This window comes from Lampris incognitus, chromosome 6 (assembly GCF_029633865.1).
Source record: "Lampris incognitus isolate fLamInc1 chromosome 6, fLamInc1.hap2, whole genome shotgun sequence".
Taxonomy (NCBI): Eukaryota; Metazoa; Chordata; class Actinopteri; order Lampriformes; family Lampridae; genus Lampris; species Lampris incognitus.
Window position 1 is genome coordinate 3,422,818 of NC_079216.1, and position 27,882 is coordinate 3,450,699.

At 43.8% G+C, this 27,882-nt stretch overlaps 1 protein-coding gene across 1 annotated transcript in view; it reads left to right on the forward strand.

Annotated features, from left to right (window-relative positions):
- sin3aa (SIN3 transcription regulator family member Aa) overlaps positions 1-27,882 on the forward strand; it is a 42,586-nt gene that overhangs the window by 11,571 nt on the left and 3,133 nt on the right. Inside the window, exons 5-18 of the mRNA XM_056281447.1 lie at positions 586-880; positions 1,895-2,143; positions 2,758-2,910; positions 4,704-4,850; positions 4,978-5,067; positions 7,746-7,864; positions 12,234-12,447; positions 15,801-15,917; positions 19,566-19,804; positions 22,677-22,860; positions 25,053-25,632; positions 26,349-26,518; positions 27,337-27,510; positions 27,732-27,824. Of these exons, the coding sequence (XP_056137422.1) occupies positions 586-880; positions 1,895-2,143; positions 2,758-2,910; positions 4,704-4,850; positions 4,978-5,067; positions 7,746-7,864; positions 12,234-12,447; positions 15,801-15,917; positions 19,566-19,804; positions 22,677-22,860; positions 25,053-25,632; positions 26,349-26,518; positions 27,337-27,510; positions 27,732-27,824 (2,824 nt within the window). The remainder of the gene's footprint in view (positions 1-585; positions 881-1,894; positions 2,144-2,757; positions 2,911-4,703; positions 4,851-4,977; positions 5,068-7,745; positions 7,865-12,233; positions 12,448-15,800; positions 15,918-19,565; positions 19,805-22,676; positions 22,861-25,052; positions 25,633-26,348; positions 26,519-27,336; positions 27,511-27,731; positions 27,825-27,882) is intronic.

Genomic DNA, 27,882 nt, shown 5'->3' on the forward strand with positions numbered 1-27,882 from the left:
AGTCTCGACCATTTACTGCTTTTAATTTCTAGACAGACCTACAAGATGGTTGTGAAACCAGTTATGTCATATGGTTTAGAGACAGTGGCACTGACGAAAAGACAGGAGGTGGAGCTGGAGGTGACAGAGTTGAAGATGCTAAGATTTTCATTGGGAGTGACGAAGAAGGACAGGATTAGGAACGAGTATATTAGAGGGACAGCTCAGGTTGGATGGTTTGGAGAAAAAGTAAGAGAGGCAAGATTGAGATGGTTTGGACATGAGTGGAAGAGAGATGCTGAATATGGAGCTGCCAGGAAAGCAGAAAAGAGGAAGGCCAAAGAGGAGGTTTATGAATGTGGTGAGGGAGAACATGCAGGTGGCTGGTGTGACAGAGGAAGATGCAGAGGACAGGAAGAAATGGAAACAGATGACCTGCTGTGGCAACCCTTAACGGCAGCAGCCAAAAGTAGTAGTAGTAGAATTTTTAGATAAAACTATTCTTTTGTGAGAAAACCTAAGATTAATTGGCAGTTAAATTAATCTCTGGTAAGCTCTGGTAGCTTTGGATTTTAATTTCCCATCTCTGTCTTTTCTTTTTTCCAGTATTGACACCCCTGGGGTCATCAGCAGGGTGTCACAGCTCTTCAAAGGTCACCCAGACCTCATCATGGGCTTCAATACCTTCCTGCCTCCTGGCTACAAGATCGAGGTTCAGACCAATGACCTGGTCAACGTGACCACGCCAGGTCAGATCCACCACATCACCCCGCACGGGATCTCGGTCCAGAACCTCCCCATCACGGGAGCCCCCACACCGCACCAGGCCCCTCCCACTGCTACCACAACCACCAGCGCCCCGCCCCTTCTCACACAGCCGACTCCACCCAAAATGAGCAAGGTTAGTGCCAAGTGAGCTATTGAAACTTATCAAATGTTGGTAAATTTTGATTGTGGCTTCCTCTCCTGCCAGACACTCAGGTAGATGACTGACCAGGGTCTGTTGTCTGTCCAACTTTGCCCTAATCTTTACTTAAAGAAACAGTTGGCTGTCGAACTTCAGTATTAACCATCCACTGTGATTTATGTTTCACCTTGATGTTGAACTTCCTAGTGTTATAATGTTGATTTAAATAAGTATGGTTAACTTGCCAGATTGTACAATTTCTTATAGTTATTTTATTTAACCAGAAAAAGTGAGACAGTATCACCACAACTCTAAAATAGACTGATGTGTTTCTATCTTTGGATAAGACTTTTTGGTAAAAAATTATTTCCATATATGGAGACTCACTCATGTATGGATTTAGAAAACGTCAGAATATGTATTTTGGGGGCGGATCATCTCTTTAAGTCTTGATGCATGCTCAATAATCCAGGTAAGAAAATCACAGAAAGTTGAATCAGTTCATCAGGACACAACCTTTATGGAGAGAAACGTTTCATCACTCATCTAAGTGACCCCTTCAGTCTCACCTGACTGCAAGTATCCCTACCCCTTTAAACAATACAGTGGACAAACTGGGCGTTTGTCAAAGCCAGAAAGACGTACTGTCTCTTTAAGAGACCTCAGTGCTGATGATGTAATCTCGTGAAGTCTCGCAGGAACAAGGTAATCTCGCGGTAGTTCGCAGTAGAGGATAAGTGAGAGCATGGCAGATCATCTCCTTAAGGCTTCAGTATTCGCCGACATCCTGCTACATTTCAGCCTTTGAGGGTATTGTCGTTTTACTGTTTGGTAACCCTCATGCGCCCTGCATGAGCCAACAGACCGATAACTCCTCCCCCAATCACCACGGTGACGACGACATTCAGTTCAACTTCCTTTAAAGGTGAATTAGAGGTTGGAGTTGTCTGATTCAAATGTCTATGATCATCTCATTTAATTTCCTGGTGTTTCCGTGTTCCTTTGTAGCCCCTGCAGTCTCAGGCCTTGATCCCAAGCAGCCAGAGCAATCCGTCCATCCCAGCATACACTTCTCCACGCTCGCCGCCCCTACAGCTCCATCCCCCGCTTAGTGGCACCCCAGCTGGCCCGCCCATACAGAACAACCAGCCGGTGGAGTTCAACCATGCCATCAACTACGTCAACAAGATCAAGAATCGCTTCCAGGGCCAGCCTGACATCTATAAAGCCTTTCTGGAGATTCTCCACACTTACCAGGTTGGCAGCCTCAACTATGGCCTTGAAATCTTTTTATCTGAAAGACATTTTTAGAGTTTAGGATAACTGGTGTTACTTAGGTAATATATACGTCATTAACCTGCCAGATAGTACAATGTCTTGTACAGTCTGGCAGGGTTGTGATTTAGAATCACATTTCAATACTAAAACACAGTGAATTGAAAGTTTGTGAGGTATAAAGTTTTATGTTCGGGGTTTTGTTTCTTTCCTAAGGTTTGTTTATAGTAGATATTTCCTTTGCTTATTCTTAAAATATGGACTAGAGAAGTACATCAACTCTCTCCTGAAGTTAGCATGTTCGCTCACACTGCTCTTGATGACCCTAGATGGAAAGAATTGGTTACAGACTATAGGTTAATAGTATGTTGTTGTTATTTTTTCAAATACTGACTTACAAGTGACATGGCAGGAATACCCATCATATTTTCAAGTGCCAAGTTTGTCAAATCCAACAGTAATGCACAGTTGCTCTGAATGATGACATTTTAAAAAGAGAGGAAGCCAAAAAAGGAGTGAAAGATGAGATAAAAGTATAATGTAAGCTAAAGATGATGATTTAGAATAAGAGCCAAGTATACTTTCATCCTCTGCAGAAAGAACAGCGGAATGCCAAGGAGGCAGGGGGTAACTACACACCTGCGCTGACGGAGCAGGAGGTGTATGCTCAGGTCGCCAGGCTCTTCAAGAACCAGGAGGACCTGCTCTCAGAGTTTGGCCAGTTCCTCCCTGACGCCAACAGTTCTGTGGTAAGATAACGAAACCAAACGTTATCTATGTTTCCTACTAGTCTTTTTTTTTTTTTTTTTTTGGATACTTTTTGATGGCCTGGGTTCGATACCTCTTCCATTCCCAGAATCCTGAGGTTTATAAATAATAAAATAATCCCGAGATTTATAAATAATCAGGTATTTGTGAAACTGGCTACCGGGGATTGACACAATTTTAATGCTTTAACCTTTCAACCACTGGCTCCAGCTCTACAGCAAGGCACATCATTACTCAGTCAAGTTTGTAAAAATGGCCAATAGTATACCTCTTAAGGCTCTTTTCCATTTCATAAGAAAAAAAGAAGAACCAGCTGCTCAAATGGGAGTTTCGGTAACTGCCACTGTTTTCTAGTTTCTGTTTCCATTGGCTTTGTCTTGACACTGAAAGTGTTCAAAGAATGCAGCGGAAATTGTATCCAGCCAAACATGGTGGTTGCCAACAGTCCCTTGTGTGATGCAACGTACATAACCAATCAAGGATAAACAGTGCTGCTAGTCCCACCCCCAAGGTCCTGTTTGGTACGTTAAGTCCCACACCTCAAACAGGTGCCAAAAATCAACAAGAACTCTGCAGAACAGAACCAGGACTAATTGAAACACTAAAGTACCCATTTTATAATGCCAAAAAGGTGCAGTACCTAAAAAGTTCCAGTAACATTTGCACTGGAAAAAGGGTCTTAAAGACCGCTTCCAGTCATGTTTTAAGACATGTATAATGCTGTGTTTGATATAATAGATAATGATGTGTTTTTTCTGCAAAATAAGTTCAGTTATCCTGTTAAAATCCTTAAAATCAGACCTACTCATTAAAAAAATCCCGAATTTTATGAATATGCAAATTGTCCCTGCCCTCAATTCAAATCTCCCCACCCCTCCACCGCATGGCAAGTGGTAATATAGGAGTAATTCAACCATACTATATGTACGAACCTGAAACCGATTCTGAAGAAGAACAATTTGACAGGCTCGTGTACAAGTGGACCTATCAGAATAGTAATTTATTTTATGTATCACTCCAGACAACGTTAGAAACACAACAATAATCAATAACATGATAACTTGACTACGTTATCAATTAGTTAATCAGTGTGTTGCTAATGTTAGATAAACCTTGGGCCCGCTCACCAGCTCTGACAAGACCTTGTGAAGATCAGATGTTCTGTTAGGAAGAAATGTTTGAACAACATAAAAAGTCTCTGTCACACCCTCCATGTCCACCTAGCCTGCAGCCAGTCTCTGTCTCTCTCGCTCGCTCGACCTACATTCACCTCACTGGCTCGTCCACACACTTGCGTTCCATCAAGCTCATCAACCCCAGCAGTATAAGTATATGTGACGTATGAAATCCTGCCTGACTGAATCTGTTTTTTTGAGTCTTTCACTCAAGTCGTTCACACTGCACTTTCAAAGCAGATGTGCTCAGCCATGGCGTTGACTGCTTATTTTGCTCCGGATATGTCTTGCAACATTATCCTAACACCACATGAACGTGTTAACAAGGATAGAAACTTGATTTTCATTGGAGGGGGTCTTGAAATGACTACATCTCTCTGCAACCCAACCGAGCGATCCTTCCTAGGGCTCATGTTGATGCCACATAACAAGCCTTACTGTTGGGGCTCTACCACAAAAACAAACTGCTTTCTCTTTGTCAGGTTGATTTAGATAAACAGGAGTTTCAATTTCTACATGCATTAATATGATTACAAAAATCTGGTTGGTTAAATAGATTTGTGTATTGACTATAAACATCCTTTGTTGTATGTCCACAGCTGACCACAGCGGAGAAGGCGGAGTCTGTGCGGAATGATCACGGCGGCACAGCCAAAAAGTTACAGCTTAACAACAAACAGAGACCCAATCAAAATGGCTGCCAGATCCGCCGGCACCCAACCCCTGGGACCACTCCTCCAGTCAAGGTATAAAATCTTTTAGTGATGAGTGTGCCTTTTATCTGCATCTCCAGTCAAATACTCTCTACCTACTACTGTAAGCACAGCTTGTCAAATGGCTAATTTTTCTCCCTCCCATTTGGCGACTTTACAGAAGAAGCCGAAGTTACTGAATCTGAAAGATTCTTCAGTGGCAGAAGCTGGCAAACATGGAGTCGGTACAGAATCATTGTTCTTTGAGAAGGTGAGTTCATGTCAACTGAACAGAAATGTTCTCTTTATTCAGTATTTACTTGTTTTTTTGTCCAGTGGACTGTATAAAGAAAATGATAAGAGGGGGAGAAGTTAGCATCAACATAGCCTTGAGATTCAAACTGGCAGTGCAGAAGGTGCCCAATGTGTGTACTGACCAGCTGAGCTGAATGGAAGGTCAAATGTTAACCCTAATGTGTGTGAACAGTTTGTACATTAGTTTATAAAAGACTAAAGCAAAGTCATTAACAACAACCACGAAAAAGACAAAACGCTTAATGTACATGGTAGTTATAAAAATATCTACTACTACTACTTTTGGCTACTCCCGTTAAGGGTCGCCACAGCAGATCATCCGTTTCCATTTCTTCCTGTCTTCTGCGTCTTCCTCTGTCACACCAGCCACCTGCATGTCCTCCCTCACCACATCCATAAACCTCCTCTTTGGCCTTCTTCTTTCCTGGCAGCTCCATATTCAGCATCCTTCTCCCAATATACCCAGCAGTTATAACAATATAAATATGTTTAATAAAAACACCTCACCTCTAAACAAACGTGGCCCTGGGCCTTCATAAGTGACTGTGTTTACATCCACAGTTAAGTCGAGCTACGGTTATAACTCGATTAGGCCATGTAATTGGACTGCTGTCGTTGTCCCAGTATAACAAGAACCGGAGGAGAATTGATTTATTGACGGAAGTATGTCTGACCCCGGTACGTTAGGTGGCGATATGCCCCTTTTCAGCTGGTTGCTGTTGGACCTTCTTCTGGTTGACCTATTGCTTCACATACCATACTCGGGGGTTCTTTTAAATCCATCTTTGTCCAACTTTTCCTCCAGTTTCTCAAATAGTTCGCCATTCCACGTTCTCCTTCCATCCATGTACTTTAGGATATTCAACTCCTTTAGCTGACACAACATAGTTGGTCTCCTCGTCTGTCCAGAAATGTGTGGTTCTCGCTGTAGCACTCTCCATGTTGATACTGTTGATACTACACTGTTCAACTTCCGGGTTGAAAGACCGCCGTGGGAACTATGGATCATGTGCAGAATGCCTAGGCCAGTTCGGGGCCGATTGAAGCGTATACATGCCAGAGTAAATCCATCCCCAACTGCATTAGCTAGGTGTGTTAGTCCCACTTCGAGAAATTTGATTTAGTACGATTTCAGTCAGACTAACACGTTTACATGTATTTTAAAAGTCCAGTTTTAGTCAGACTAACACAATAAATCAGCTTTTTCTAACATCATGTGAACATAGTGTGTTCTCAGTTCAAAGGATAGGTTCATTCTTTTTGAACACACTTGATGAAAACATTGTTGGACACAACATTGTACAGAAAACAAACTTCACTGATGGTGTCAGTCTTCAGAAGTTTTACACTTTACCGAATCTTCTCACTGGGCTTCAACAAAGTCCACTGGGGAGACCTTTTAAGATATCAGAAACCATACTTCTCTTTTTGAAAACATGAACAGAACTTTGAAGCTAAGCTGCTGATCTGTACGTTCAACAACATTTTAATGGAACTCAAAAATGATGAATTTGAAGAGAATACTAATTTACTCCAACCGGCAGCAAGGTTTCTTTCTGCAATCATGACTACAAATACACATAAGAAAAGGGTGTCGAACCTAATTTGACTCTATAAATCATATTTTCAGGTGCTTAGTGGGAGTGGGAGTAAAAATACTGTCAAATTAAAGCAGATGGTGAGTCCTTCAGGGTTTTGAGCTTTGACATTAAGCAGAGTGTTGCTTTGTGCTTAAAGGGGGGAAAAAAATGTTTTTGGACTTCTTTTTTTTTTTACATGTTTTGACATCGAAACATGTTGGTATGGGTCTAGGATGGTGGAACTGATTGGCCTTATGATAAATTCAACAAAAGTTGGACACATCACACCTCCATCACTGTCCTCTACAGCTACACCACCCCCTTTATATCCTTTATACATGAACACCTCCACTGTCATCCACACCCTTTATATATGGACACCTCCATCGCTGTCCTCTACATCTACACCCCGTTATGTTCTTTTACACATGACAGAAGACAGACAGGCGGAAAACAAGTGCTTTCTTTCTCTTTTAAAAAGCTAACTGTCGATGAAGCAAACTGTCGAGTGTGATGTACATGGCAGGGATGGAGATCTGTGGAACCCTGGTTATCTCTGTCAGGCAGTAGCCTGGAGGGGAGATTGCGTTTTTGTGTGTGTGTGTGTCCCCAGCTAATCTCACATACTGCTGGACCTATCAGCCTAGTATTTTTTGTGCAGTTATGACTATGATCAAGAACCTGTCGTGGTTGCAGTGATTCAAAACCTTTGAAAAACGTTTGTTCTCACTATCCCTGCTGCCTGTCTTCATTCACTCTCTAGCTCACTCAACCAACGCTGCTCTCTGTCGCCGCCCGATCTGAGATAACTGCTCAAGTGAGCCGTGCATGTGCACAGTGGGCAGCGACAGTTTCAAAACATTATGTATTTGGGTATGATTCTTAAAAGTAAACGAGTAGTCGATCGTATTTCACAAGTCAGCAAATCACGGCAGGGATCTGCACTATACTGAAGGCACTCTTGTAGTTACTGATTGAGACTGTATCATATTGTATTGGATAACGTAAACCTCTGATAAAACCTGTCATGAACTTGTCTTTGTCTTTTTCATAGGTGCGCAAGGCGTTGCGAAGCGCAGAGGCCTATGACAACTTCCTGCGGTGTCTAGTACTCTTTAACCAGGAAGTAATCTCCAGGGCTGAGCTGGTGCAGTTGGTGCTGCCGTTCCTGGGGTGAGATGATTTGTATCTTCATGCAGATCTTCATCCTGACTTGGTCATATCACAATGTATTTGTAATATGCTCATATTTTCTCGTCCACTTTGAAACCTTCCCAAGACACCTTAGAAGCTCGGATTTACTCATTAAAAACACACCTCAGTCTGTCTGCTTGTCGTGACCCTGCTGCCATTTACTCTCTTCAGTAGCTTCGTTGCATTTTTCTTTTTTTTTTAGTTTTGTTTTATTCCTTTTCTGTTGTTTACCAAGGTTTTTTATTATTATTATTATTATTCTAAAGCATGTTTGTTTGTTTTTTTGTTTTTGTTTTTATTATTATTTTTTTCTCTCCCCAATTGTATCCGGCCAATTATCCCACTCTTCTGAGCAGTCCCGGTTGCTGCGCCACCCCCTCTGCCGATCCGGGGAGGGCTGCAGACTACCACATGCCTCCTCCGACATGTGGAGTCGCCAGCCACTTCTTTTCACCTGACAGTGAGGAGTTTGGCCAGGGGGACGTAGCGCGTGGGAGGATCACACTATTGCCCCCAGTCTCCCCCCCAACAGTCGCCCCAACCAACTGGAAGAGGCGCTATTGCAGTGACCACGACACATACCCACATCCGGCTCCCCACCCGCAGACACGGCCAATTGTGTCTGTAGGGATGCCCCATCAAGCCAGAGGTAACACAGGGAATTGAACTGGCGAGCCCCATGTTAGTAGGCAACGGAATAGACCGCTACACCACCTGGATGTCCTTCTAAAGCATGTTTGAGCATTTTCATGTAGCCAGACTGTAGTATACGGCCCAGGCTAGTTCAGCAGTTCAGCGGATGATGTCCCTCCTGTGTGTGAGCAAGTGTCAAGAGATTTCCGGTTGGGTGAATGCTGGCGTGTTGGCTGCTGCTGCTCATTCAGATCCTATTTTTTCCCCCCCGGCTTGTTTTGTTTTTAATACTGGCTTGTCTTACCAAATACTGGACCTAAGCTTGAAATCATGGTAAACCTCAAAATGCCATCATGGATCACTTTTTCTACCGTGCTATCCTCCCATCGCCACTACTAACCAACTAAGATACTCACTGCATGAACTGTACCAACTTCAGTCACACTACGAACCTCCAAGAGATCTTTGGTTCCATCGAAACATTCTTCTCTCACGTCCAAGGTACATTCACCGTTGGATCTCATCGTAACTTCAGTTTTGGTGGTGGCAACGCTTAGAATGTCAGCTGCTTCTGGTCAGCAGGTTCGCGCTGTCCGAAGAGCTCTGACTGGTGTGTAGCCCACAGTGCGCTAACTCCACTAGCTAAATCAGCTGTTTATATGTGCATGACCTGTCATAAGTTTGGCCTCTACAATATCCGATGTGTCACCAACAAAGCTCCTCTGGTCAATTACTTCATCACAGCATAAACTGGGCTACTTATGTCTCACGGAACCCTGGCAGTCACAATGACTTTCTACAGCCAAATTCAGCAACTCCACCAGGATTTGTTTACATACGCAAACCTCATTCTTTGGGCAGAGAAGGCGGCCTTCTGCTGATCTATTGCGATAGTATAAAACTAACGCCACTTTCTCTACTTGGTCAATCTTCCTTTGAACTGCTGGCTGTTAAGCTCTATGGACCTTCACCCATCATTGTTGCTGCTCTGTACAGACCACCTAAGACATCGAATATTTGTATCACTGAACTCTCGAAAGTTTTAACCACGCTTAGTACACTGTCTCCGGATATAATCCTAATGGGGGATTTAAATATTCATTTTGATAACATTGTAAATGTGTTCACCAATGATTTTAAAGCAATTTTAGATTGTTTTGATCTAACACAATATGTCAGCTTTACAACCCACACCAAGGGTCATATCCTTGACTTCGTTTGCTGTTCCGGCATCGTACCATATAACATCACCTCTGCTGAACTACCCATCTCTGACCATAAAGCTGTGTTATTCAACACCAACCTACTGCTCAGTAAATCAAGGGTGCATCATACCATATCATACTGCAACATTAGATAAATTAATCCAGATGATGTCAGCAGTTTAATTATGTTGAACCCCATTTCTGCCACCACCTCCTCACTCTCTGTCCCTGAAAACACAGGTTGTCGAATTACCCATACTGCTTCCTTGTACACACCTGAACTACCTCAGCTCCAGGCAATAGGTCGGCACCTGGAGAGGCTTTGCACCAAGACTAGCATTGCTGTTCATAAACAAATGTATTCTGATCATGTGCTCATTACAAAAATGGTCTTTCAACATCTAAAACATTCTGTTATGCAAATATCATCAGTACAGGTGAAGGGAATACTAGAACTCTTTTCTCCACAGTGAAAAGATTACTCAACCCACCTGAAGCCAATATGAACAGTAACCTTTCTAATGAACGATGCTGTGCTTTTTGGAAATTTTTCAACTCCAAAATTAGTACAGTTCATGAGCAGCTGGCCTCTGCTAACACCATGCAGATTGACTTACCATCAGCAAGTGCCATGAAACTGTCCCCATCCATTGCCCTATGTCTAAATCACATTTTTGAATTTACAGGTAGTCCCCCGGTTATGAATGCCCGACTTAGGAACACCCATACTTACGAACCGACCTCCATAAAGTCCATTATTTTAAAAAAAATCGAGTTACACACAATGGTTCGTACAAACTGACGGACTACTTTGTGCGACGCTCAAAACACTGCGTGTTTTAGGTGGTTTGTCGGCCTGAGGGAGAACTATGCCATCGTTGCCATTTTAAGTCGGATTGCGTAAACGTTGTGTGCGTTGTGTTTTAATGTACATTTTTTGTGTGTTTACCCTTGTAATCATGGCTTCAAAGTGTAAATCTGATACAGGTGATGGTGGTGCTTCGAAGAATAGGAAAACAATCACGATTGAAATGAAAGTGGACATAATAAAGCGTTCGGAGAGAGGTGAAACACATCGTTTTTTCACTTACCCGGTGAGCCCTGAGCGGGCTCTCCTTTCTGGCATTAAAACAGTCGGCCTCCACTGGTCGTGACCCGTTTTCGGGTTAGTGGCAGGTGGGGAGTTTGAAATGTATGAAATTTTTCTTTAATGTTTTTTTATACATACGTGTGAATGTGAAATGGCCGGGATGAGAGTCGGCACTTCAAGTTTGAGGCCATGGTTCTCTACCCGAAAATGGTGGCTTGCTTACTCCGGGTTGGGGATGAGTTGTTGCCTCAAGTGAAGGAGTTCAAGTATCTCAGGGTCTTGTTCACGAGTGAGGGTAGGATGGAACGGGAGATTGACAGGTGGATTGTTGTAGCATCGCAGTAATGCGGATGTTGCACCAGACCGTGTGGTGAAGAGGGAGCTGAGCCGGGAGGCAAAGCTCTCAATTTACCAGTAAATCTTGGTTCCAACCCTCACCTATGGTCATGAGCTTTGGGTAGTGAACAAAAGGGTGATATTGCGGATACAATATACAATATGAGTTTCCTCCGTAGGGTGTCTGGGCTCAGCCTTAGAGATAGGGTGAGGAGTTCAGACATCCAGAGGGCGCTCAGAGTAGAGCCACTGCTCCTTCGCGTCGAAAGGAGTCAGTTGAGGTGGTTCAGGCATCTGATTAGGATGCCTCCTGGGCACCTTCCTTTGGAGGTTTACCGGGCACGTCCAACAGGGAGGAGACCGCGGGGTAGACCCAGAACTCGCTGGAGTGACTACATGTCCAATCTGGCCTGGGAACGCCTTGGGATCCCCCAGGAGGAGCTGGAGGATGTTGCTGGGGAGAAGGACGTCTTGAGTGCCCTACTTAGCTTGCTGCCACCATGACCCGACCCCGGAGAAGCGGCTGATGATGAGATATGAGATGAGACATTCAAAGCTCTTCATAATCTAGCCCCTGCTTATCTCACAGACCTCCTTCAGACTTACACTCCCCCTGGCTCCCTGTGGTCTTCATCAGCAGGTCTGTTGGCACTACCAGCCATCAAGCTCAGCACAATGAGTTTCAGGGGTTTCTCCTATGCTGCGCCCACTCTCTGGAACTCCCTTCCCTGTCACAGCCGCAAACTTGACTTCATTACGGAATTCAGAACTGCTCTTAAAACCCACCATTTTAAGCTAGCTTACTCACTTTAACTGCATCAACTATATCTTGATTTAACTCCTTGCTGAGCTATGCTCTGTTGCTAATTGTGTGTTTTATTGTTGACTGTACTCATGTTTTTTTTTTTTTTTTACTGCTTTGTTGTTTATTGTATATGATGTAAGCTGACCTTGCATGTCATGAAAGGTGCCATTAAATAAAAAGCATTATTACTTTATTATCTTGATGAACAATTTATATTGAAATTATTATTATTATTATTTGGATGTTTGACAGAGATTTTTGCTTTATTCCACCCTGCAGAAAATTCCCAGAGCTGTTTAACTGGTTTAAAAACTTCCTGGGATATCGAGAGATGCCGGCCCAAATCGAGACATACCCCAAGGAGCGGGCCACTGAGGGAATCGCCATGGAGATCGACTATGCCTCCTGTAAGAGGCTCGGCTCCAGCTACCGGGCCCTTCCCAAGAGCTACCAACAGCCCAAATGCACTGGGAGGACTCCGCTCTGCAAAGAGGTGAGGAGAACTATGAAAATAAGATGGATCACATGACCTGGAAATGTCATGGAGCTTGATGTAAGGTCGTGTAAATTTATCAGTTTGTTTATAATCTGTTTATTTGCTGCAAGTAAGGTATTTTATGTCAATCTGAGGTTCTGGTTAATTTTTAGAATTTCTCCCATTTTCATCCCAGTTTAGCTTGTGTAATTTCCCCTTCTTCATGGTTGGATATCGTTACGGATATCAATATCCCCTATTGATGCTAATGCTTGCTGGTATGGCTATGGTACCTTTTTTCGTGGTGTAAAAATAAAGAAAGGTATTTATTGTTGGGGGTGGTGTAGTGGTTAGCGCGGTCGCCTCACAGCAAGATGGTCCTGGGTTTGAGCCCCGAGGTAGTCCAACCTTGGGGGTCGTCCTCTTTGTGGAGTTTGCATGTTCTCCCCATGTCTGTGTGGGTTTCCTCTGGGTGCTCCGGTTTCCTCCCACAGTCCAAAGACATGTAGTTTAGGTGAATCGGGCGTGCTAAATTGTCCCTAGGTGTGAATGTATGTGTGTGTCAGCCCTGTGATGGCCTGGCGGCCCGTCCAGGGTGCCTCCCCACCTGCCACTTAATGACTGCTGGGATAGGCTCCAGCATCCCCGCGACCCTGAGAGCAGGTTAAGCGGTTTGGATACTGAATGGATAACATTTGCGCAATTACTGATTGTAACTCATTAGTATTCGCCTTCTTGGGTTGTGTCCTGGATAGGGCTCCGCCTCAGGACTCTATAGTTCTGCTGGAGGACTTCAATGCTCACGTGGGCAACGATGGAGAAACCTGGAGGTGCATGATTGGAGGAACAGCCTCCCCACTCTGAACCCGAGCGGTGCCTTGTTATTGGACTTCTGTGCGAGTCATGGATTGGCCATAACAAACACCATGTTTGAACATAAGGTAGTTTATAAGTGTACTTGGTACCAGAACTCCTTAGGCTGAAGATTGATGGTAGACTTTCTGGTCGTATCATCAGATCTGCAGCTGTATGTTTTGGACACTCGGGTGAAGAGAGGAGGAGCGCTGTCAACTGATCACCACCTGGTGGTGAATTGGATCAGATGGTGGGGAAGGCTGCCGGACAGACCTGGCAAACCCAAACGTGTAGTGAGGGTGAACTGGGAACGTCTGGCAGAGGCCCCTGTCTGTGAGTTCTTCAACTCCCACCTCCAGAGGAAGTTATTGTATATCCTGAGGGAAGCTGGGGGCATGGAGTCAGGCCATGTTCAAAGCCTCTATTGCAGGTGCGGCAGGCAGGAGCTGTGGTCATAAGGTCATTGGTGCCTGTCGAGGCAGCAACCTAAGAACCCGCTGGTGGACACCAGCACTGTCAGGCTGAAGAAGGAGGCCTTTTGGACTTGGTTGGCCCAGAGGTCTCCTGAAGCAGCCGATAGGTACCGGGAGGCCAGATGGGCTGCCACTTCGGCGGTCGCAGGAGCAAAAACTCGGGTGTGGGAGGAGTTCGGCAAGGCTATGGAGGAGGACTTTCGGTTGGCCTCAAGGAAGTTCTGGCAAACCATCCGGCGACTCCGGAAGGGGAAGCAGGGCTTGACTCAGGCTGTGTTCAGCCGGGGAGGGGAACTGTTGGCCCGGACTGGGGATGTTGTCAAGCGGTGGAAAGAACACTTTGAGGAGCTCCTGAACCTGGCTAACACATCCTCAGTGGAGGAGATAGAGTCTGAAGACTCAGGGGAAGCCCCACCCATATCCCTGGCAGAGGTCTCTGAGGTAGTTAAAAAGCTCCTCGGTGGCAAGGCGCCGGCTGGGTGTGGATGAGATTCGCCCTGAGATGCTGGAGGCTCTGGACATTGTTGGGCTGTCTTGGTTGACACACATCTTCAATGTTGTGTGGAGATTGGGGACAGTACCTGTGGAGTGGCAGGCTGGGGTGGTGGTTCCCAAGAAAAAGGGATCCCCCAGAAGGAGCTGGAGGGGCGTTGCTGGGGAGAGGGACATCTGGAGTAGCCTACCTAGCTTGCTGCCTATGCGACCCTACCCTGGAGAAGTGGATGAAGATGGATGAATGAATGAATGAATGAATGAATGAATGAATGAATGAATAGTATTAGTCAGTTTTCTCAGCTCAGCATCAGCCACTTCTTCAGGGTCTGGTCGCAGACAAAACACATGTAGACTGGCTGGTCAAACTCTCATGCCCCCCTCAGCACATCCGCAAGGGTAAAGAGTTGGTCCATTGTTCCACGGCCAGGACAAAATCCACATTGTTCCTCCTGGATCCGAGGTTCGACAGTCGGTCGGAGCCTCCTTTCCAGCACCCTAGAGTGGACTTTCCCAGGGAGGCTGAACAGTGTGATGCCCCAGTAATTGGGAACACACCCTCCGGTCACCCTCCTACTCCGATATTAGTCAATTTTCTTTTTTTTGATTGATCTAACACATTGTTGTCATTGAAGTAAGTCATTGTCCTTCCTGTTTTGTTACAGTACTCACTGATTCCATCCTCTGTCAACTTAAGTAGTACATTTGGTGTAACATTCCATTAACTTGAATGGTTATATAACTACTGAACACCAAATTAATGGTTGATACATTTGAGACTCATTTTATGAGACTGATTTGTGTGATTGATTTGATTACTTCATCATTTTTAGTAGTTTAATTAAACACCAAAATAAATGTTAAGAAAATTGGCTCTGATTTTATGAGACTGTGTTTATAACCCTTTTGCACTCACAACACGCATATAACCTACATATGTCGAAACATAAGACCTAACTTACATACACTGGCCCATATACTTTATTGTATCTACATTTTTAGACATATTCATCTACATGTGTTCACATATCATACCAATACTCTACCAACCTACTCACAATACAATAATGTGATAACCGTATTTGAATCTTAAAATTTTGCAATCAACATTCCAACTGATGTCTGTTCTTAATTGAGTTATTGTAGTGAATTTCATAATTTGATAGTTGTAAAAATGAAAGTCCGTCTTCCCATTTCAGTTTTTTTTTTTTTTGTTGGTTGTACATGATTTTCGTCTCTTGATACTTGATGTATTTCACGTACCAATAACAGTTTGTCCTTAACGCTAACTGGCTTTTTACTCTTTAGAATTTTTGAAATTAGTGCAATAGAATGTGGTCTCACATGCTGTACTACTGTGGGCCATCACTCACTCGTTTTTCAAACCCGCACCTTAAGACCATTCTTGCTGCCATGTTTAGTGTGATCTGCAGTCTCCTCCTGTCTCTGTGAGTTGTACTGCCCCACACGGCACAGCAATACATAATGTGACCGTAAATTAGACTATGAGATATTACCTTAAGGATGTCTTTTGGTTGGTTCTGCATTTAGGCCCTGAATGACACCTGGGTTTCCTTCCCCTCCTGGTCTGAGGATTCCACGTTTGTCAGCTCCAAGAAGACTCAGTATGAGGAGCACATCTACAGATGTGAGGATGAACGCTTCGAGGTGAGCCCAACCATTCGGAGACTATGAAGTGACTGGTGATTCTTAGTTGCAGAGCTGGTGGTGAACAGACTGCAATCAGGACTTACCCTGAATATGTGGACAAGTTTACATTTCCAAAGGAAAATGCATAGACTTAATTAATGCATTTTTTTTGTTTTGTTTCACTTTTGGATTCAACCTGTCTATTTCAGTCTGCATCAACCAGCTTATACAGTCTGTCATGGTGCACAAACATTGGTTATTGTCATTTATTGTAGTGAATGTTAATCGGAAGACTTGTTTTAAATGGGCATCACTGGTATCCAGTCTGCTTGTTTATTTGAAAAAGTGTTGAATAAGATTCAGTTTTACATGTTCTAAAACCTTGAACCAGGCAGGAAAACCGAACAAGTCATGCACTTGCCTTCTTGAACAACTAGTATTATGAAGTAACTGAGATATGGGTTTACCCCCAAATACTCTTGTTAGATTTAGTGGCCAAAAATACAAACCCCAATTCCAATGAAGTTGGGTCATTGTGTAAAACGTAAATAAAAACAGAACACAATGATTTGCAAATCCTTTTCGACCTATATTCAATTGAATACACTACAAAGACGAGATATTTGATGTTCAAACTGATAAACTTTATTGTTGTTTTTTTTTGCAAATATTCGCTCATTTTGAATTTGATGCCTGCAACACGTTCCAAAGAAGCTGGGACAGGGGCATGTTTACCACTGTGTTACATCACCTTTCCTTTTAACAACACTCAATAAGCATTTGGGAACTGAGGACACTAATTGTTGAAGCTTTGTAGGTGGAATTCTTTCCCATTCTTGCTTGATGTACGACTTCAGTTGCTCAACAGTCCGGGGTCTCCATTGTCGTATTTTGCGCTTCATAATGCACCACACATTTTCAATGGGAGACAGGTCTGGACTGCAGGCAGGCCAGTCCAGTACCCTCACTCTTTTACTACAAAGCCCCGCTGTTGGAACACGTGCAGAATGTGGCTTGGCATTGTCTTGCTGAAATAAGCAGGGACGTCCCTGAAAAAGACGTCGCTTGGATGGCAGCACATGTTGCTCCAAAGCCTGTATGTACCTTTCAGCATTAATGGTGCCTTCACAGATGTGCAACTTACCCATGATGCCATGGGCACTAACACACCCCCATACCATCACAGATGCTGGCTTTTGGACTCTGGGCTGATAACAATCTGGATGGTCCTTTTCCTCTTTAGCCCGGAGGACACGACGTCCATGATTTCCAAAAACAATTTGAAATGTGGACTCGTCAGACCACAGCACACTTGTCCACTTTGCGTCAGTCCATCTCAGATGAGCTGGGGTCGGGCCCGGAGAAGCCGGCGGTGTTTCTGGGTGGTGTTGATATATGGCTTTCACTTTGCATGGTAGAGTTTTAACTTGCACTTGTAGATGTAGTGACGAACTGTGTTAACTGACAATGGTTTTCCCAAGTTTTCCTGAGCCCACGTGGTAATATTCTTTACAGAATGATGTCGGTTTTCAATGCAGTACCGCCTGAGGGGTCGAAGGTCATGGGCATTCACTGTTGGTTTTGAGCCTTGCTGCTTACGTGCAGAGATTTCTCGGGATTCTCTGAATCTTGTGATGATATTATGGACTGGAGATGATGAAATCCCTAAATTCCTTGCAATTGTACATTGAGAAACGTTGTTCTTCAACTGTTGGACTATTTGCTCACGCAGTTGTTCACAAAGTGGTGAACCTCGCCCCATCCTTACTTGTGAACGACTGAGCCTTTCGGGGATGCTCCTTTTAAACCCGATCATGACACTCACCTGTTTCCAGTTAACCTGTTCACCTGTGGAATGTTCCACACAGGTGTTTTTTTGAGCATTCCTCAACTTTCCCAGTCTTTTGTTGCCCCTGTCCCAGCTTCTTTGGAACGTGTTGCAGGCATCAAATTCAAAATAAGTGAATATTTGCAAAAAACAATAAAGTTTATCAGTTTGAACATTAAATATCTTGTCTTTGTAGTGTATTCAGTTGAATATAGGTCGAAAAAGATTTGCAAATCATTGTATTCTGTTTTTATTCACGTTTTACACAACGTCCCAACTTCATTGGAATTGGGGTTTGTAGAAAAGACCTGAGGCCTGTACTACGAAGCAAGTTCAGCATACCCAGGATGTCTTTTCATTAGCTGGCTTTACTAAGCCTACAAATGCAATTACACATAAGCGGTGTCACGACGGTGTTTATCAACTTGTTCAGTCAACCCAGGTTTTCCCAATCTAGCTTGAGCGTGTTCGCGTAAAAGGGGCATTATTTGCACCATATGACCATTCTCAACCATGGACAAGTGTACTAGAGGAGGAGGGAAAGCTGGCAAAAAACTGCTGACTGGGAATACCTAAGTTTAATAGGCTTATCGATATCACTGCCCCATTAAGGCATGAGTAGATCCGACTATAATTACAACTGTGTATTCCATTAAATTAACGTGTTGCTTAGATATATTCTTATGTCATGCAAGACAATTTTAGCCTTATTCTTTCAGCTGCAAATCCTTAGTGTCCATGCAGCCAAATGTGCCTGTATGACCAAACAATGAGAATCCTTATCTATCCTTTACCTGAACGTTGATGCTGTGGATGGCCAAGCGGCCTATCCAGGATGTCTCCCCGCCTGCTGCCCAATGACGGCTGGGATAGGCTCCAGCGTCCCCGCGACCCTGAGCAGGATAAGCGGTTTGGATAATGGATGGATGATGTTGGAGAATGACTTGTGATTGACAAAATTGTGTCATTCTCACATAAAAATGCTGTGATGGGAATATGGGTGCAATCTATGGCACCGGTCACTCTGGGGAACCCTTAAGCTGCATTTAATGTACAGCAGTTAAGATCATAGAGTCTAGAATATTTATAGATCAAGTAGTCAACTAATGTTATTGTCTACCTGCTATTTCATAAGACTGTGAGGGCAAGTGGCCAGAGAACACAACGAACACATCAAGTAGCTCTGTTAGAGCAAGAACCACCTTGCGAATTGTGCAACTGACCGTGATTTTGCTTAGGTTCTCCGCATCACCCACAGCATACATAAAAGTACCTGTAGCAAAAAAAACACAAGCCGATGCATGCAGTCTGCGGGACTGTAAGCGCACTACTTCAGCATGTTGAACTGGCAACATATGGCTCAAGAAGCTAACAAAGATATCCCTCCGCTGAGAATCTTCATCATTCGTATAGATACTCGTCAGAGAAAGCCAAAGGGTTTTGTCATTCTCTAAAATCTCTTGCCTTCCTCAGAGACCCTCTCACTATTTGTCCACCAAGGTCCACGGGATCTTGGAGGAATGGTGATGCCATTTTCCAAGAGAATTAATTTGTCCGTAGGCGGCGCTTTTATACATGTTCATCTGTTGTCTCAAACATAACCTGCTCCATAGCAGGTTAGGTGTGCAGCATAAGTTACCATAGCAATGTACCCCGGTAAAAAGTGAACCACCATTGTGACACTGAAAACCCAGGGTTAAACCTGAAGTTACCTTGCCAACCCCAAATCCTGCTTCGTAGTATAGGTGTCTGAGGTTGTTTCATATCTCTAAAATGTTTACAACACTCTCTAGACCGATAAAGGGCCACAAATCACCTCTTGTTTGCCTGCCTCTCAGCTTGATGTGGTATTGGAGACCAACCTGGCCACCATCCGAGTTCTGGAGATGGTCCAAAGGAAGTTGTCCCGCATGTCTGCCGAGGATCAGGCAAAGTTCAGGCTGGATAACACGCTGGGTGGCTCCTCAGAGGTGGTGCACCGCAAAGCCATTCAGAGGATATATGGAGACAAAGCCCCCGACATCATCGACGGTCTGAAGAAAAACCCCGGTGTGTCTGTCCCCATCGTCTTAAAAAGGTGGGTGTTAAACACCAGTCCAAAACCCAAGCACATCACAAAAGGAAACTGTTCGGTGGAGGTTGAATCAGTTCATCTGGACACAACGTTCTTTGATTTTCTTAACCTGGATAATTGAGCATGCATAAAGACATAACTGTTCAGTGTTCATGTGGGGTTAACTCCCTTGTTGATTTTTACCCCTGGAACATTTTGATGACTATGAATGTAACAAAAAAGTAATTTGAAAGCATCCTTTTAAATTGTTGTGTTTAATTGGAAGTCTGTATGCCTGGAATGAAACCATAAATATTGCCTGTCGGAATTGGCTGGATTTGTAATTAGTCAAAACCAGTCACTTTTCGAGGAAAAGATGTCTGTTCTTTTTAATGTCATGGTTAATTTCATTTTCATATTAGTTAATTAGTTTTTGGGATATGTATTAATCAAAGCCAAACAGGATAGCCCTGTAACAAGACATAATTTTTACCTGCAAGAATCCAAGTGCCAGTCCTGACAAAGTGTGCTCTAGCAAGATTCACAGGCTTGTACCCTTTCCCAAATCACTCCTTACCTACGACCACTTTATCACCAAGAGTCACTCCATATTAGGTGAAACTTGCAGTTGTGCTGTACACTTAGAATTAAGGGGAAGCACGTCAAAACAACTAGTTACTGGGGGCGTCCGGGTAGCGTAGCGGTCTATTCCATTGCCTACCAACACGGGGATCGTGGGTTCCAATCCCCATGTTACCTCCGGCTTGGTCGGGCGTCCCTAAAGACACAATTGGCTGTGTCTGTGAGTGGGAAGCCAGATTTGGGTATCTGTCCTGGTCGCTGCACTAGTGCCTCTGGTCGGTCAGGGCGCCTCTTCGGGCAGAGGGGGAACTGGGTGGAATAGTGTGATCCTCCGACCTACTACGTCCCCCTGGTGAAACTCCTCACTGTCAGGTGGGAAGAAGTGGCTGGCGACTCCACATGTAACAGAGGAGGCATGTGGTAGTCTGCAGCCCTCCCCGGATCGGCAGAGGGGGTGGAGCAGCGACTGGGACGGCTTGTAAAAGTAGGGTAATTAGCCAGGTACGATTTGGGGAGAAAAGGGGGGGAGGACAACAACTAGTTACTATGCGATGCCCTCGCCGCTTCGTCCACCGGAAGCAGGATGTTAATGTTGCGATGTCTCCCATGAACATCTCATTCTGCTGCATCGCTAATGTAGCGTAGCAGGGTGGGTAGTGGTATTTAATAAATCCACATCAATGTAGACTCACCGATAGAGGTTTTCACAGGCCACATCCCCTCTGCCCTTCAGAGTGGCAGAGGCTTCACGTGAACACACAAAAAAAGGTGGAATGAATAGGGGTAGTGTGTAGGTTTTTTGCAATTGACCCAAAGACTTGCTGAGGACATTGATACCCCTTTTCCACCAAGGCAGTTCGAGGGCTGGTTTGGAGCTGGTGCCTAATCTCGAACCAGTTCATCACGTTTCCACAGCCAAAGAACTGGCTCTCAGCAGGAACACTGGTTCCAGAGTGGCACCAACTCTTTGCTGGGCTAGAAGAAAGAACCCTTAACGTCGGGGTGGGGGAGGGATTATCATGACCAACAGAAGCAATAATCGGTTCTGCCGAATAATGCACGCACTCCCTAACACTTGGTAATGAATCTTCAAATCAAAGTTTGATAGGATCAGTTGGTTTTATGAGCACATACTTTATTTGATCAACTTTGACAGAGTGAATTTGACACCCCACATTGATCCCCACACACACACGCACACACATTTAGAACCCTCATTTTAGCTGTCGGAAATCCTATGCTTGCAAACACAATCACAAACAACATCGAAGAGTTTGCTCTAAGAAATATTGAGAGCTTAATCAAGGAAACATTGTAAATTTCAGACCAATCACCGCACAGGAGAACAAGGCAGATAATCACTGGTTCCGTTAATTTTATAATGGATATTTGTGTTGTGATATTTAAACAAACCATCCGTCAACAGGGAATTAAAAGCCTCTATGAGGTCGGTCTCTTGAGAGCGCTCCAGCCAGCTCACAGCAGGTTCTGTGAGCATTTCTAGCCAGCTGGTCGGCAGATGTGGAGCTTCTGAACTCCAAAAATGTTGGTGCAAATTTTCGATTTGCCATCAGTTTTCGTGAAACTGCCAATATTCGAAATCTACACATTTGAATTCTCGCCTCATCTTGTTGGGAAAGCGGAGACGTAGACAGACGTAGACAGACGTAGATGGTGATGTAATGATGTGGCTCTCTAGCCAGCTCTAGCCCATGGAAAAGCACACTGCTTCTTAAAAAGTTCGCAAGTTGAACCAAATGCGAACCGGCACTAGCACCAACTCAGAGCTAGAACTAGGTTTGTGTTGGTGGAAAGGGGGTATGATTCTCTTCTTGTTCAAATTTCTTAGATTAAAATTCACTGGTATTTGTGTTTGGCTTACTTTTGCCCTTCATTGTGGTTTTAAATAATATAAATACATTTAGGTCTCACCATTACACAACCCTCTATGGTGGTTTGGGAAGACGTAGACATCCACATGCGTCCTCTGATGCACGTGGAGTCACCAACCCTTTCTTTTCACTTTCCAGCTGCAGTTTTCTCCAGGGGAACATAACACATGTACAAACTCACCCTATTTCTTCCCACAGCTGTACAGATGCCCCAACGCCTATAGGAGGTGCTATTCATGATGGGGAGACATTACCCCCTACCACCTCCTGTCCCTCCTATCTTGGAACTCTGCCCATCGGGCTTCTTGTGACTTTTGGCTGAGTCAGAGGAAGCAATATGGTTTGAACACCCGTGTGTTAGTCCACTGCACCATCAGAGCACCTGTGAATTAGTTGGACTAACCGTTCTCTATCTCTGTCAGGTTAAAGACCAAGGAAGAAGAGTGGCGGGAAGCTCAGAGGGGCTTCAATAAGATCTGGAGGGAGCAGAACGAGAAGTATTACCTCAAGTCTCTTGACCATCAAGGCATCAACTTCAAACAGAACGACACCAAAGTGCTCCGCTCCAAGACACTGCTCAACGAGATTGAAAGCATTTACGATGAAGTAAGTTTTTTACCCTCCAGCCTCCCTTTGTCGGCCTGTGTTTTTAGCCATTATTACTCCACTGGTGAAGGCTGCCTAGGTAATGTATAAAACCACAATTTAACTTAATTTTTCAACCTTATTTATTGTTGCTCCCTTGGTTATTTTACTAAATGGATAAAAAGTGACACCATCAATTCAGTTAGGATACTGCTAGTCACTTGTAGATGTGGCACATCTTTTAACCATATTAGATCCACCGTGTTCTCATTGACAGGTTGGACACTAGAGATGTGGAAATTTCTTGATTCTAATTCCGATAACAAACGAGACTCCGGCATGCTAACTAGCTACACGGCCCCGGGCTTTGGTGTTCAAATTCTTAGAGGCTTTCAGCCACCCAAGATTGAGCAATAACAGGTCTGTGATGCCCTTAGATGTCCAGGACTGCACGCGTGCCACACTGAGTGGGTCAACGTGTGTCTACCCTCCGTTGATCCACGGAGCATGAGCAGGGTTCAGCTGGGCAATGTTACGAATTTACAATTCTATAAAGATGGAGAGTCAGTTCTCTAAATTGATTCAACATGATTAATTTAGAGAAATGAACTACTGGAAGGAAGAAAATGCACACAAATGTTGTGGAATGCACTTAAACTTTTATATATATATATATATATATACACACACACACACACACACACACACATATATATATATATATATATATATATACATGCACACATAATTTTTTTTTTTTATCCACTTGTTTTGCTTCTCCAGTTTAGGGTGCAGTTGGGTGGGTGGCAGGTGGGTTTGGTTTTCATGGAGTAAAACTCACAGGCACATTTACATTTTGTTCTGTTTGTCTTATAAACCTGTGCCAAAATGCAATAAAAGCGTTATTTAAAAAAAAAACTACAAGAACAACCTTGGTGGTCATTTTGACCGTTTTGGATTTTCAAAGTTTAATAGTGTCGTGAAGAAAAAAAAAGAAAAAGATACAGACCTGCCACTCCCTGAATGCTGCTAAAATTGCATATATTTGCATTAAAATGAGTTTTAGATCAATTGCACAAAAAAAGGTGATGATAAGATCTACCTAAAATGACCATGAGCAGTCAAAATGACCCCATGGGATTTGTACATCATGGTGTGCGTCATGTCACTATTTATGATGTGTGTTGTTTGCATAATTTCCTTCGCAACATTCAGTTCGTTTTATAGGCCTTGTTAGGTTTGTTAGATTAGCGGTGTGTGTTCTCCGTTTTGTGTTTCAGGTAATATTTCAACATGTCTGGCTACAGCCGCCGTTTCAGACACACCGTGACTACTACTGAAGTATTGCAGTATTTACAGACGTTGGACAGCGGCCATTTTAAATTGTTTGAAACAATCACGCACATGGATGTGTAGATTCGCTAGCCCGTTGGCTAACGGGTTGGACCCTTTAGTCGACTGGTTAGCGCAGGTTCACGTCTGAGCTGCGGCGGACTCCCGGCTGCCTCCTGAATTTGCTACAGTATTAAAGTTGTTAAAATGTTAATTTTGGTGTTAGTCGTTTCCCAACAGACATACTAACATATTTAATGCATTAGTATCTCAATTGAGTATTTATCTTGACAGAATGTAGTGTTTAAAAAATGGCGGTCATTTTGACCACCCATGGTCGTTCTAGGTAGGAGTGAAGTCCCAGTTGTTCTAGTGTTAAATAACACACCTCGCGAAATGGGGAGCGTCTCAAACGGCGAATACCATATCAAACGATTCGAAATTCGATCCAGCATCATCCCACCCCTAATATATATATATATATATAAAACTTTGTTAAAAGAAACACTCAACGGTAGGGAAAGTGCTCAACAAATAAGGAGCAAAATAATCCACTGAGTCAAGTAAATTCTTTGTGAGACAGTACAAGCCTGTTTCATGCCATAAGCTACCATCAGCTGTCAATATGTATGTGTGTATATATTTTTTTAACACACACACACACACACATATACACACTAGTCAGCGAAACAGAGCTTATTTTGGCTGTTAGAGCTTATCGGTTCACAAAAATAATATTGTTCAGGAACAGATGTGTGAGTATCTTTTATAATCCAGAAATAAGTGACATCTGTCAAGGCGGTTGAATACTTTTGCAAGGCACTGTTGCATGGTTGTTGATCAAGAATTGGTCTGTGTTGTTGTTTTTTGCTTCTGTGCAGCGCCAAGAGCAGGCCTCGGAGGAGATCGGCACCCTGCCCAGCGGCCCCCACCTGACCCTGACTTACGAGGACAGCCAGATTCTGGAGGACGCGGCCTCCCTCATCATCCACCATGTCAAACGCCAGACCAGCATCCAGAAGGAGGACAAGTACAAGATCAAACAGATTATCCACCACTTTATCCCTGACCTGCTGTTCGCCCAGCGTGGTGAGCTCTCCGACCTGGAGGAGGAAGAGGAAGAAGAGGAGGAGATGGAGTTGGAGGATGGAGCCTCCAAAAAGCCAAATGGCGTCGCGGGCAGCAGGAGCCCCTCCAAGTCCAAGCTGCTGTTCAGCAACACAGCAGCACAGAAACTGCGTGGCTGTAATGACGCCTACAACCTCTTCTACGTCAACAACAACTGGTACATCTTTCTGCGCCTCCACCAGACGCTTTGCTCCCGTCTGCTGCGGCTCTATGGGCAGGCAGAGCGGCAGATTGAGGAGGAGGTGAGAGAGCGTGACTGGGAAAGAGAGGTGCTGGGTCTCAAGAGAGACAAGAATGATAACCCGGCCATCCAACTAAGGCTGAAGGAGCCCAGTGAGTAGACACTGTCTTTCCTCTCACACACACAGAAACAGGGTTCATAATCAGCCAGGGTCAATGTCAACCACTGTGACCCAGGTCTGATTCTGTCCCAACACTGATCAGCGGCACATACACATCAACACACATGCTATTTACCAGTACACAGGATGTGACGTCACACTCCAGTTAATGCTTGCTCTAGAGCGAATATTCACTGCGAAGACCAACACACTCATTTATTAATCCATCAGGCTACGGCGTCATGAATCTAATGGTCTATATCACGAGCAGCCTATCACCTTGCCTTCCTTTCCGGCAGCTGCCATCATCGATACTTCCTTAAATTCAGCTCACAAGAAAGAGCAGCCTTCTTTTCACTTCCATCTTTAAGAAGATGTAGTTTAATATTCACACCCCTGGTACACTGAGTTCTTAGACTTTGCTAACGCAGCTAACTTTGAAAACTGCTAGGCAGCTTCCAGAATAAAAATTCAAGATTTAACGCAAGAGATAAAAAAAAATGTATCGACATGGACTAAACCAAAATACATTATAAGTGGCAACATGAATTCTGTCTGTTGTCGACTGTTTTAAGTGGAGTCTCTTTTGTTTTGACATTCTGACACTTCTTGTCTGTAGCAGTAAGAACCGTGTAAACGGTTTTTCAGTGATTCATTTAAGTGAAAACTGAAATCAAGGAATAGTAAAATGTATTTCTCATCTTTTAGTGGATATCGAGGTAGAAGATTATTACTCGGCTTTTTTGGAGATGGTCCGGAATCTTCTGGATGGGAACATGGAGGCGTCCCAGTACGAGGACTCCTTGAGGGAAATGTTCACTATCCACGCTTACGTCGCCTTCACCATGGACAAGCTGATCCAAAGCATTGTCCGGCAGGTAAACACCCGCTCACTCTTCCTCACCTTTCTTCATCTGAAACACCTGACAGAACTGATGTTTCAGTAGGAATTCAGCCCCTAACCCTGCCACTGTCTGAATAACCAGTCAGTTCACTGATTGGTCACTTCCGGTTCTTCACTTCCTGTGTGTCATATTGATACCTTAAAGAACATTCTCATTTACTGTGTCGTTTTCAGGGTGTTAGATATTTTTCATTTAAATTTCTTTAAAACCTAATTTGGCTGTTGTTTACACAAATGCAAAGGATAGGATTTTATAATCGCAGTGTTACACTCGAGAGTTTACACAATCCAGTTCAGACATAATGGAACCGTTCAGCAGTACTGTCACTGTTTTTCTTCTTCACATACTTGATTTTAATTTACTCAATAAGGGTACAATGTCCTGCTGCTAATGTCCTGCTGGATTCTGTTACATTCTAAAACTCAAGTCTTTTTTTAGCAAAACAAAACTGTAAAATGTGAGTTTAGACTTCCATTGGGGTTTGCCGTTTTATTATGCGAGGGAGTTGGAGTATAAACATCTCCGTTTTGTTTAGGCCAGTTGTTCCATTCGTGGTTTAAAAGAAACTCATGGTTTAAAAAAAAAAGGCAATGAAAGAACATGTGTTCCTTGGTAATTGAATCAAAACTAGATGGCATGCATCAATATGCAACCTGCTTTTTTATGCTCCTCAGTTGCAAATCAGAAAAGTGGAAAATGAGATTTTAACAACTTCAGTTATGGGGAGATGAGCCATGATTATATAGAACATTTCCGGTATGTCTGACTGATGCATCTGTCTGTCCATCCAGCTGCAGCACATGGTGAGTGATGAGATCTGCGTTCAGGTAACAGACCTCTACCTGGCTGAGAGCACCAACGGAGCCACCGGAGGCTCCATCTCCACGCAGGCCTCCAGGAGCTCCTCGGAGGCCCTCTACCAACGCAAAGCAGAGCAGCTCATGTCTGACGAGAACTGCTTCAAGGTACATGCCATATTCTTATACGTGAAACCCTGGACGGGTCATGGACTTGAACTTGAGTCTTGAATTCATCTTTTTGTTTCTGAGTTTGGAAACAAGCACCCCTCCATCAGTCAGTTGGTTCTGTTAGAAAATACTGTGTTAATATAACTGTAATAATGAAAGACTCTATTAATATATAAACTACTGTATTAATATAACTGTCCCTCCTTCCTCCCCTCCAGTTGATGTTTTTGAGGAGCAGGGACCAGGTCCAGCTCACTGTGGAGCTTCTGGACTCAGAGGAGGAGAACTCAGACGAGCCCATGGAGGCTGAGGTAAGCTGAGAACGGTTCTCCTCTCCTCACAGAGTGCCGCCGACTGTTTCCACATTCT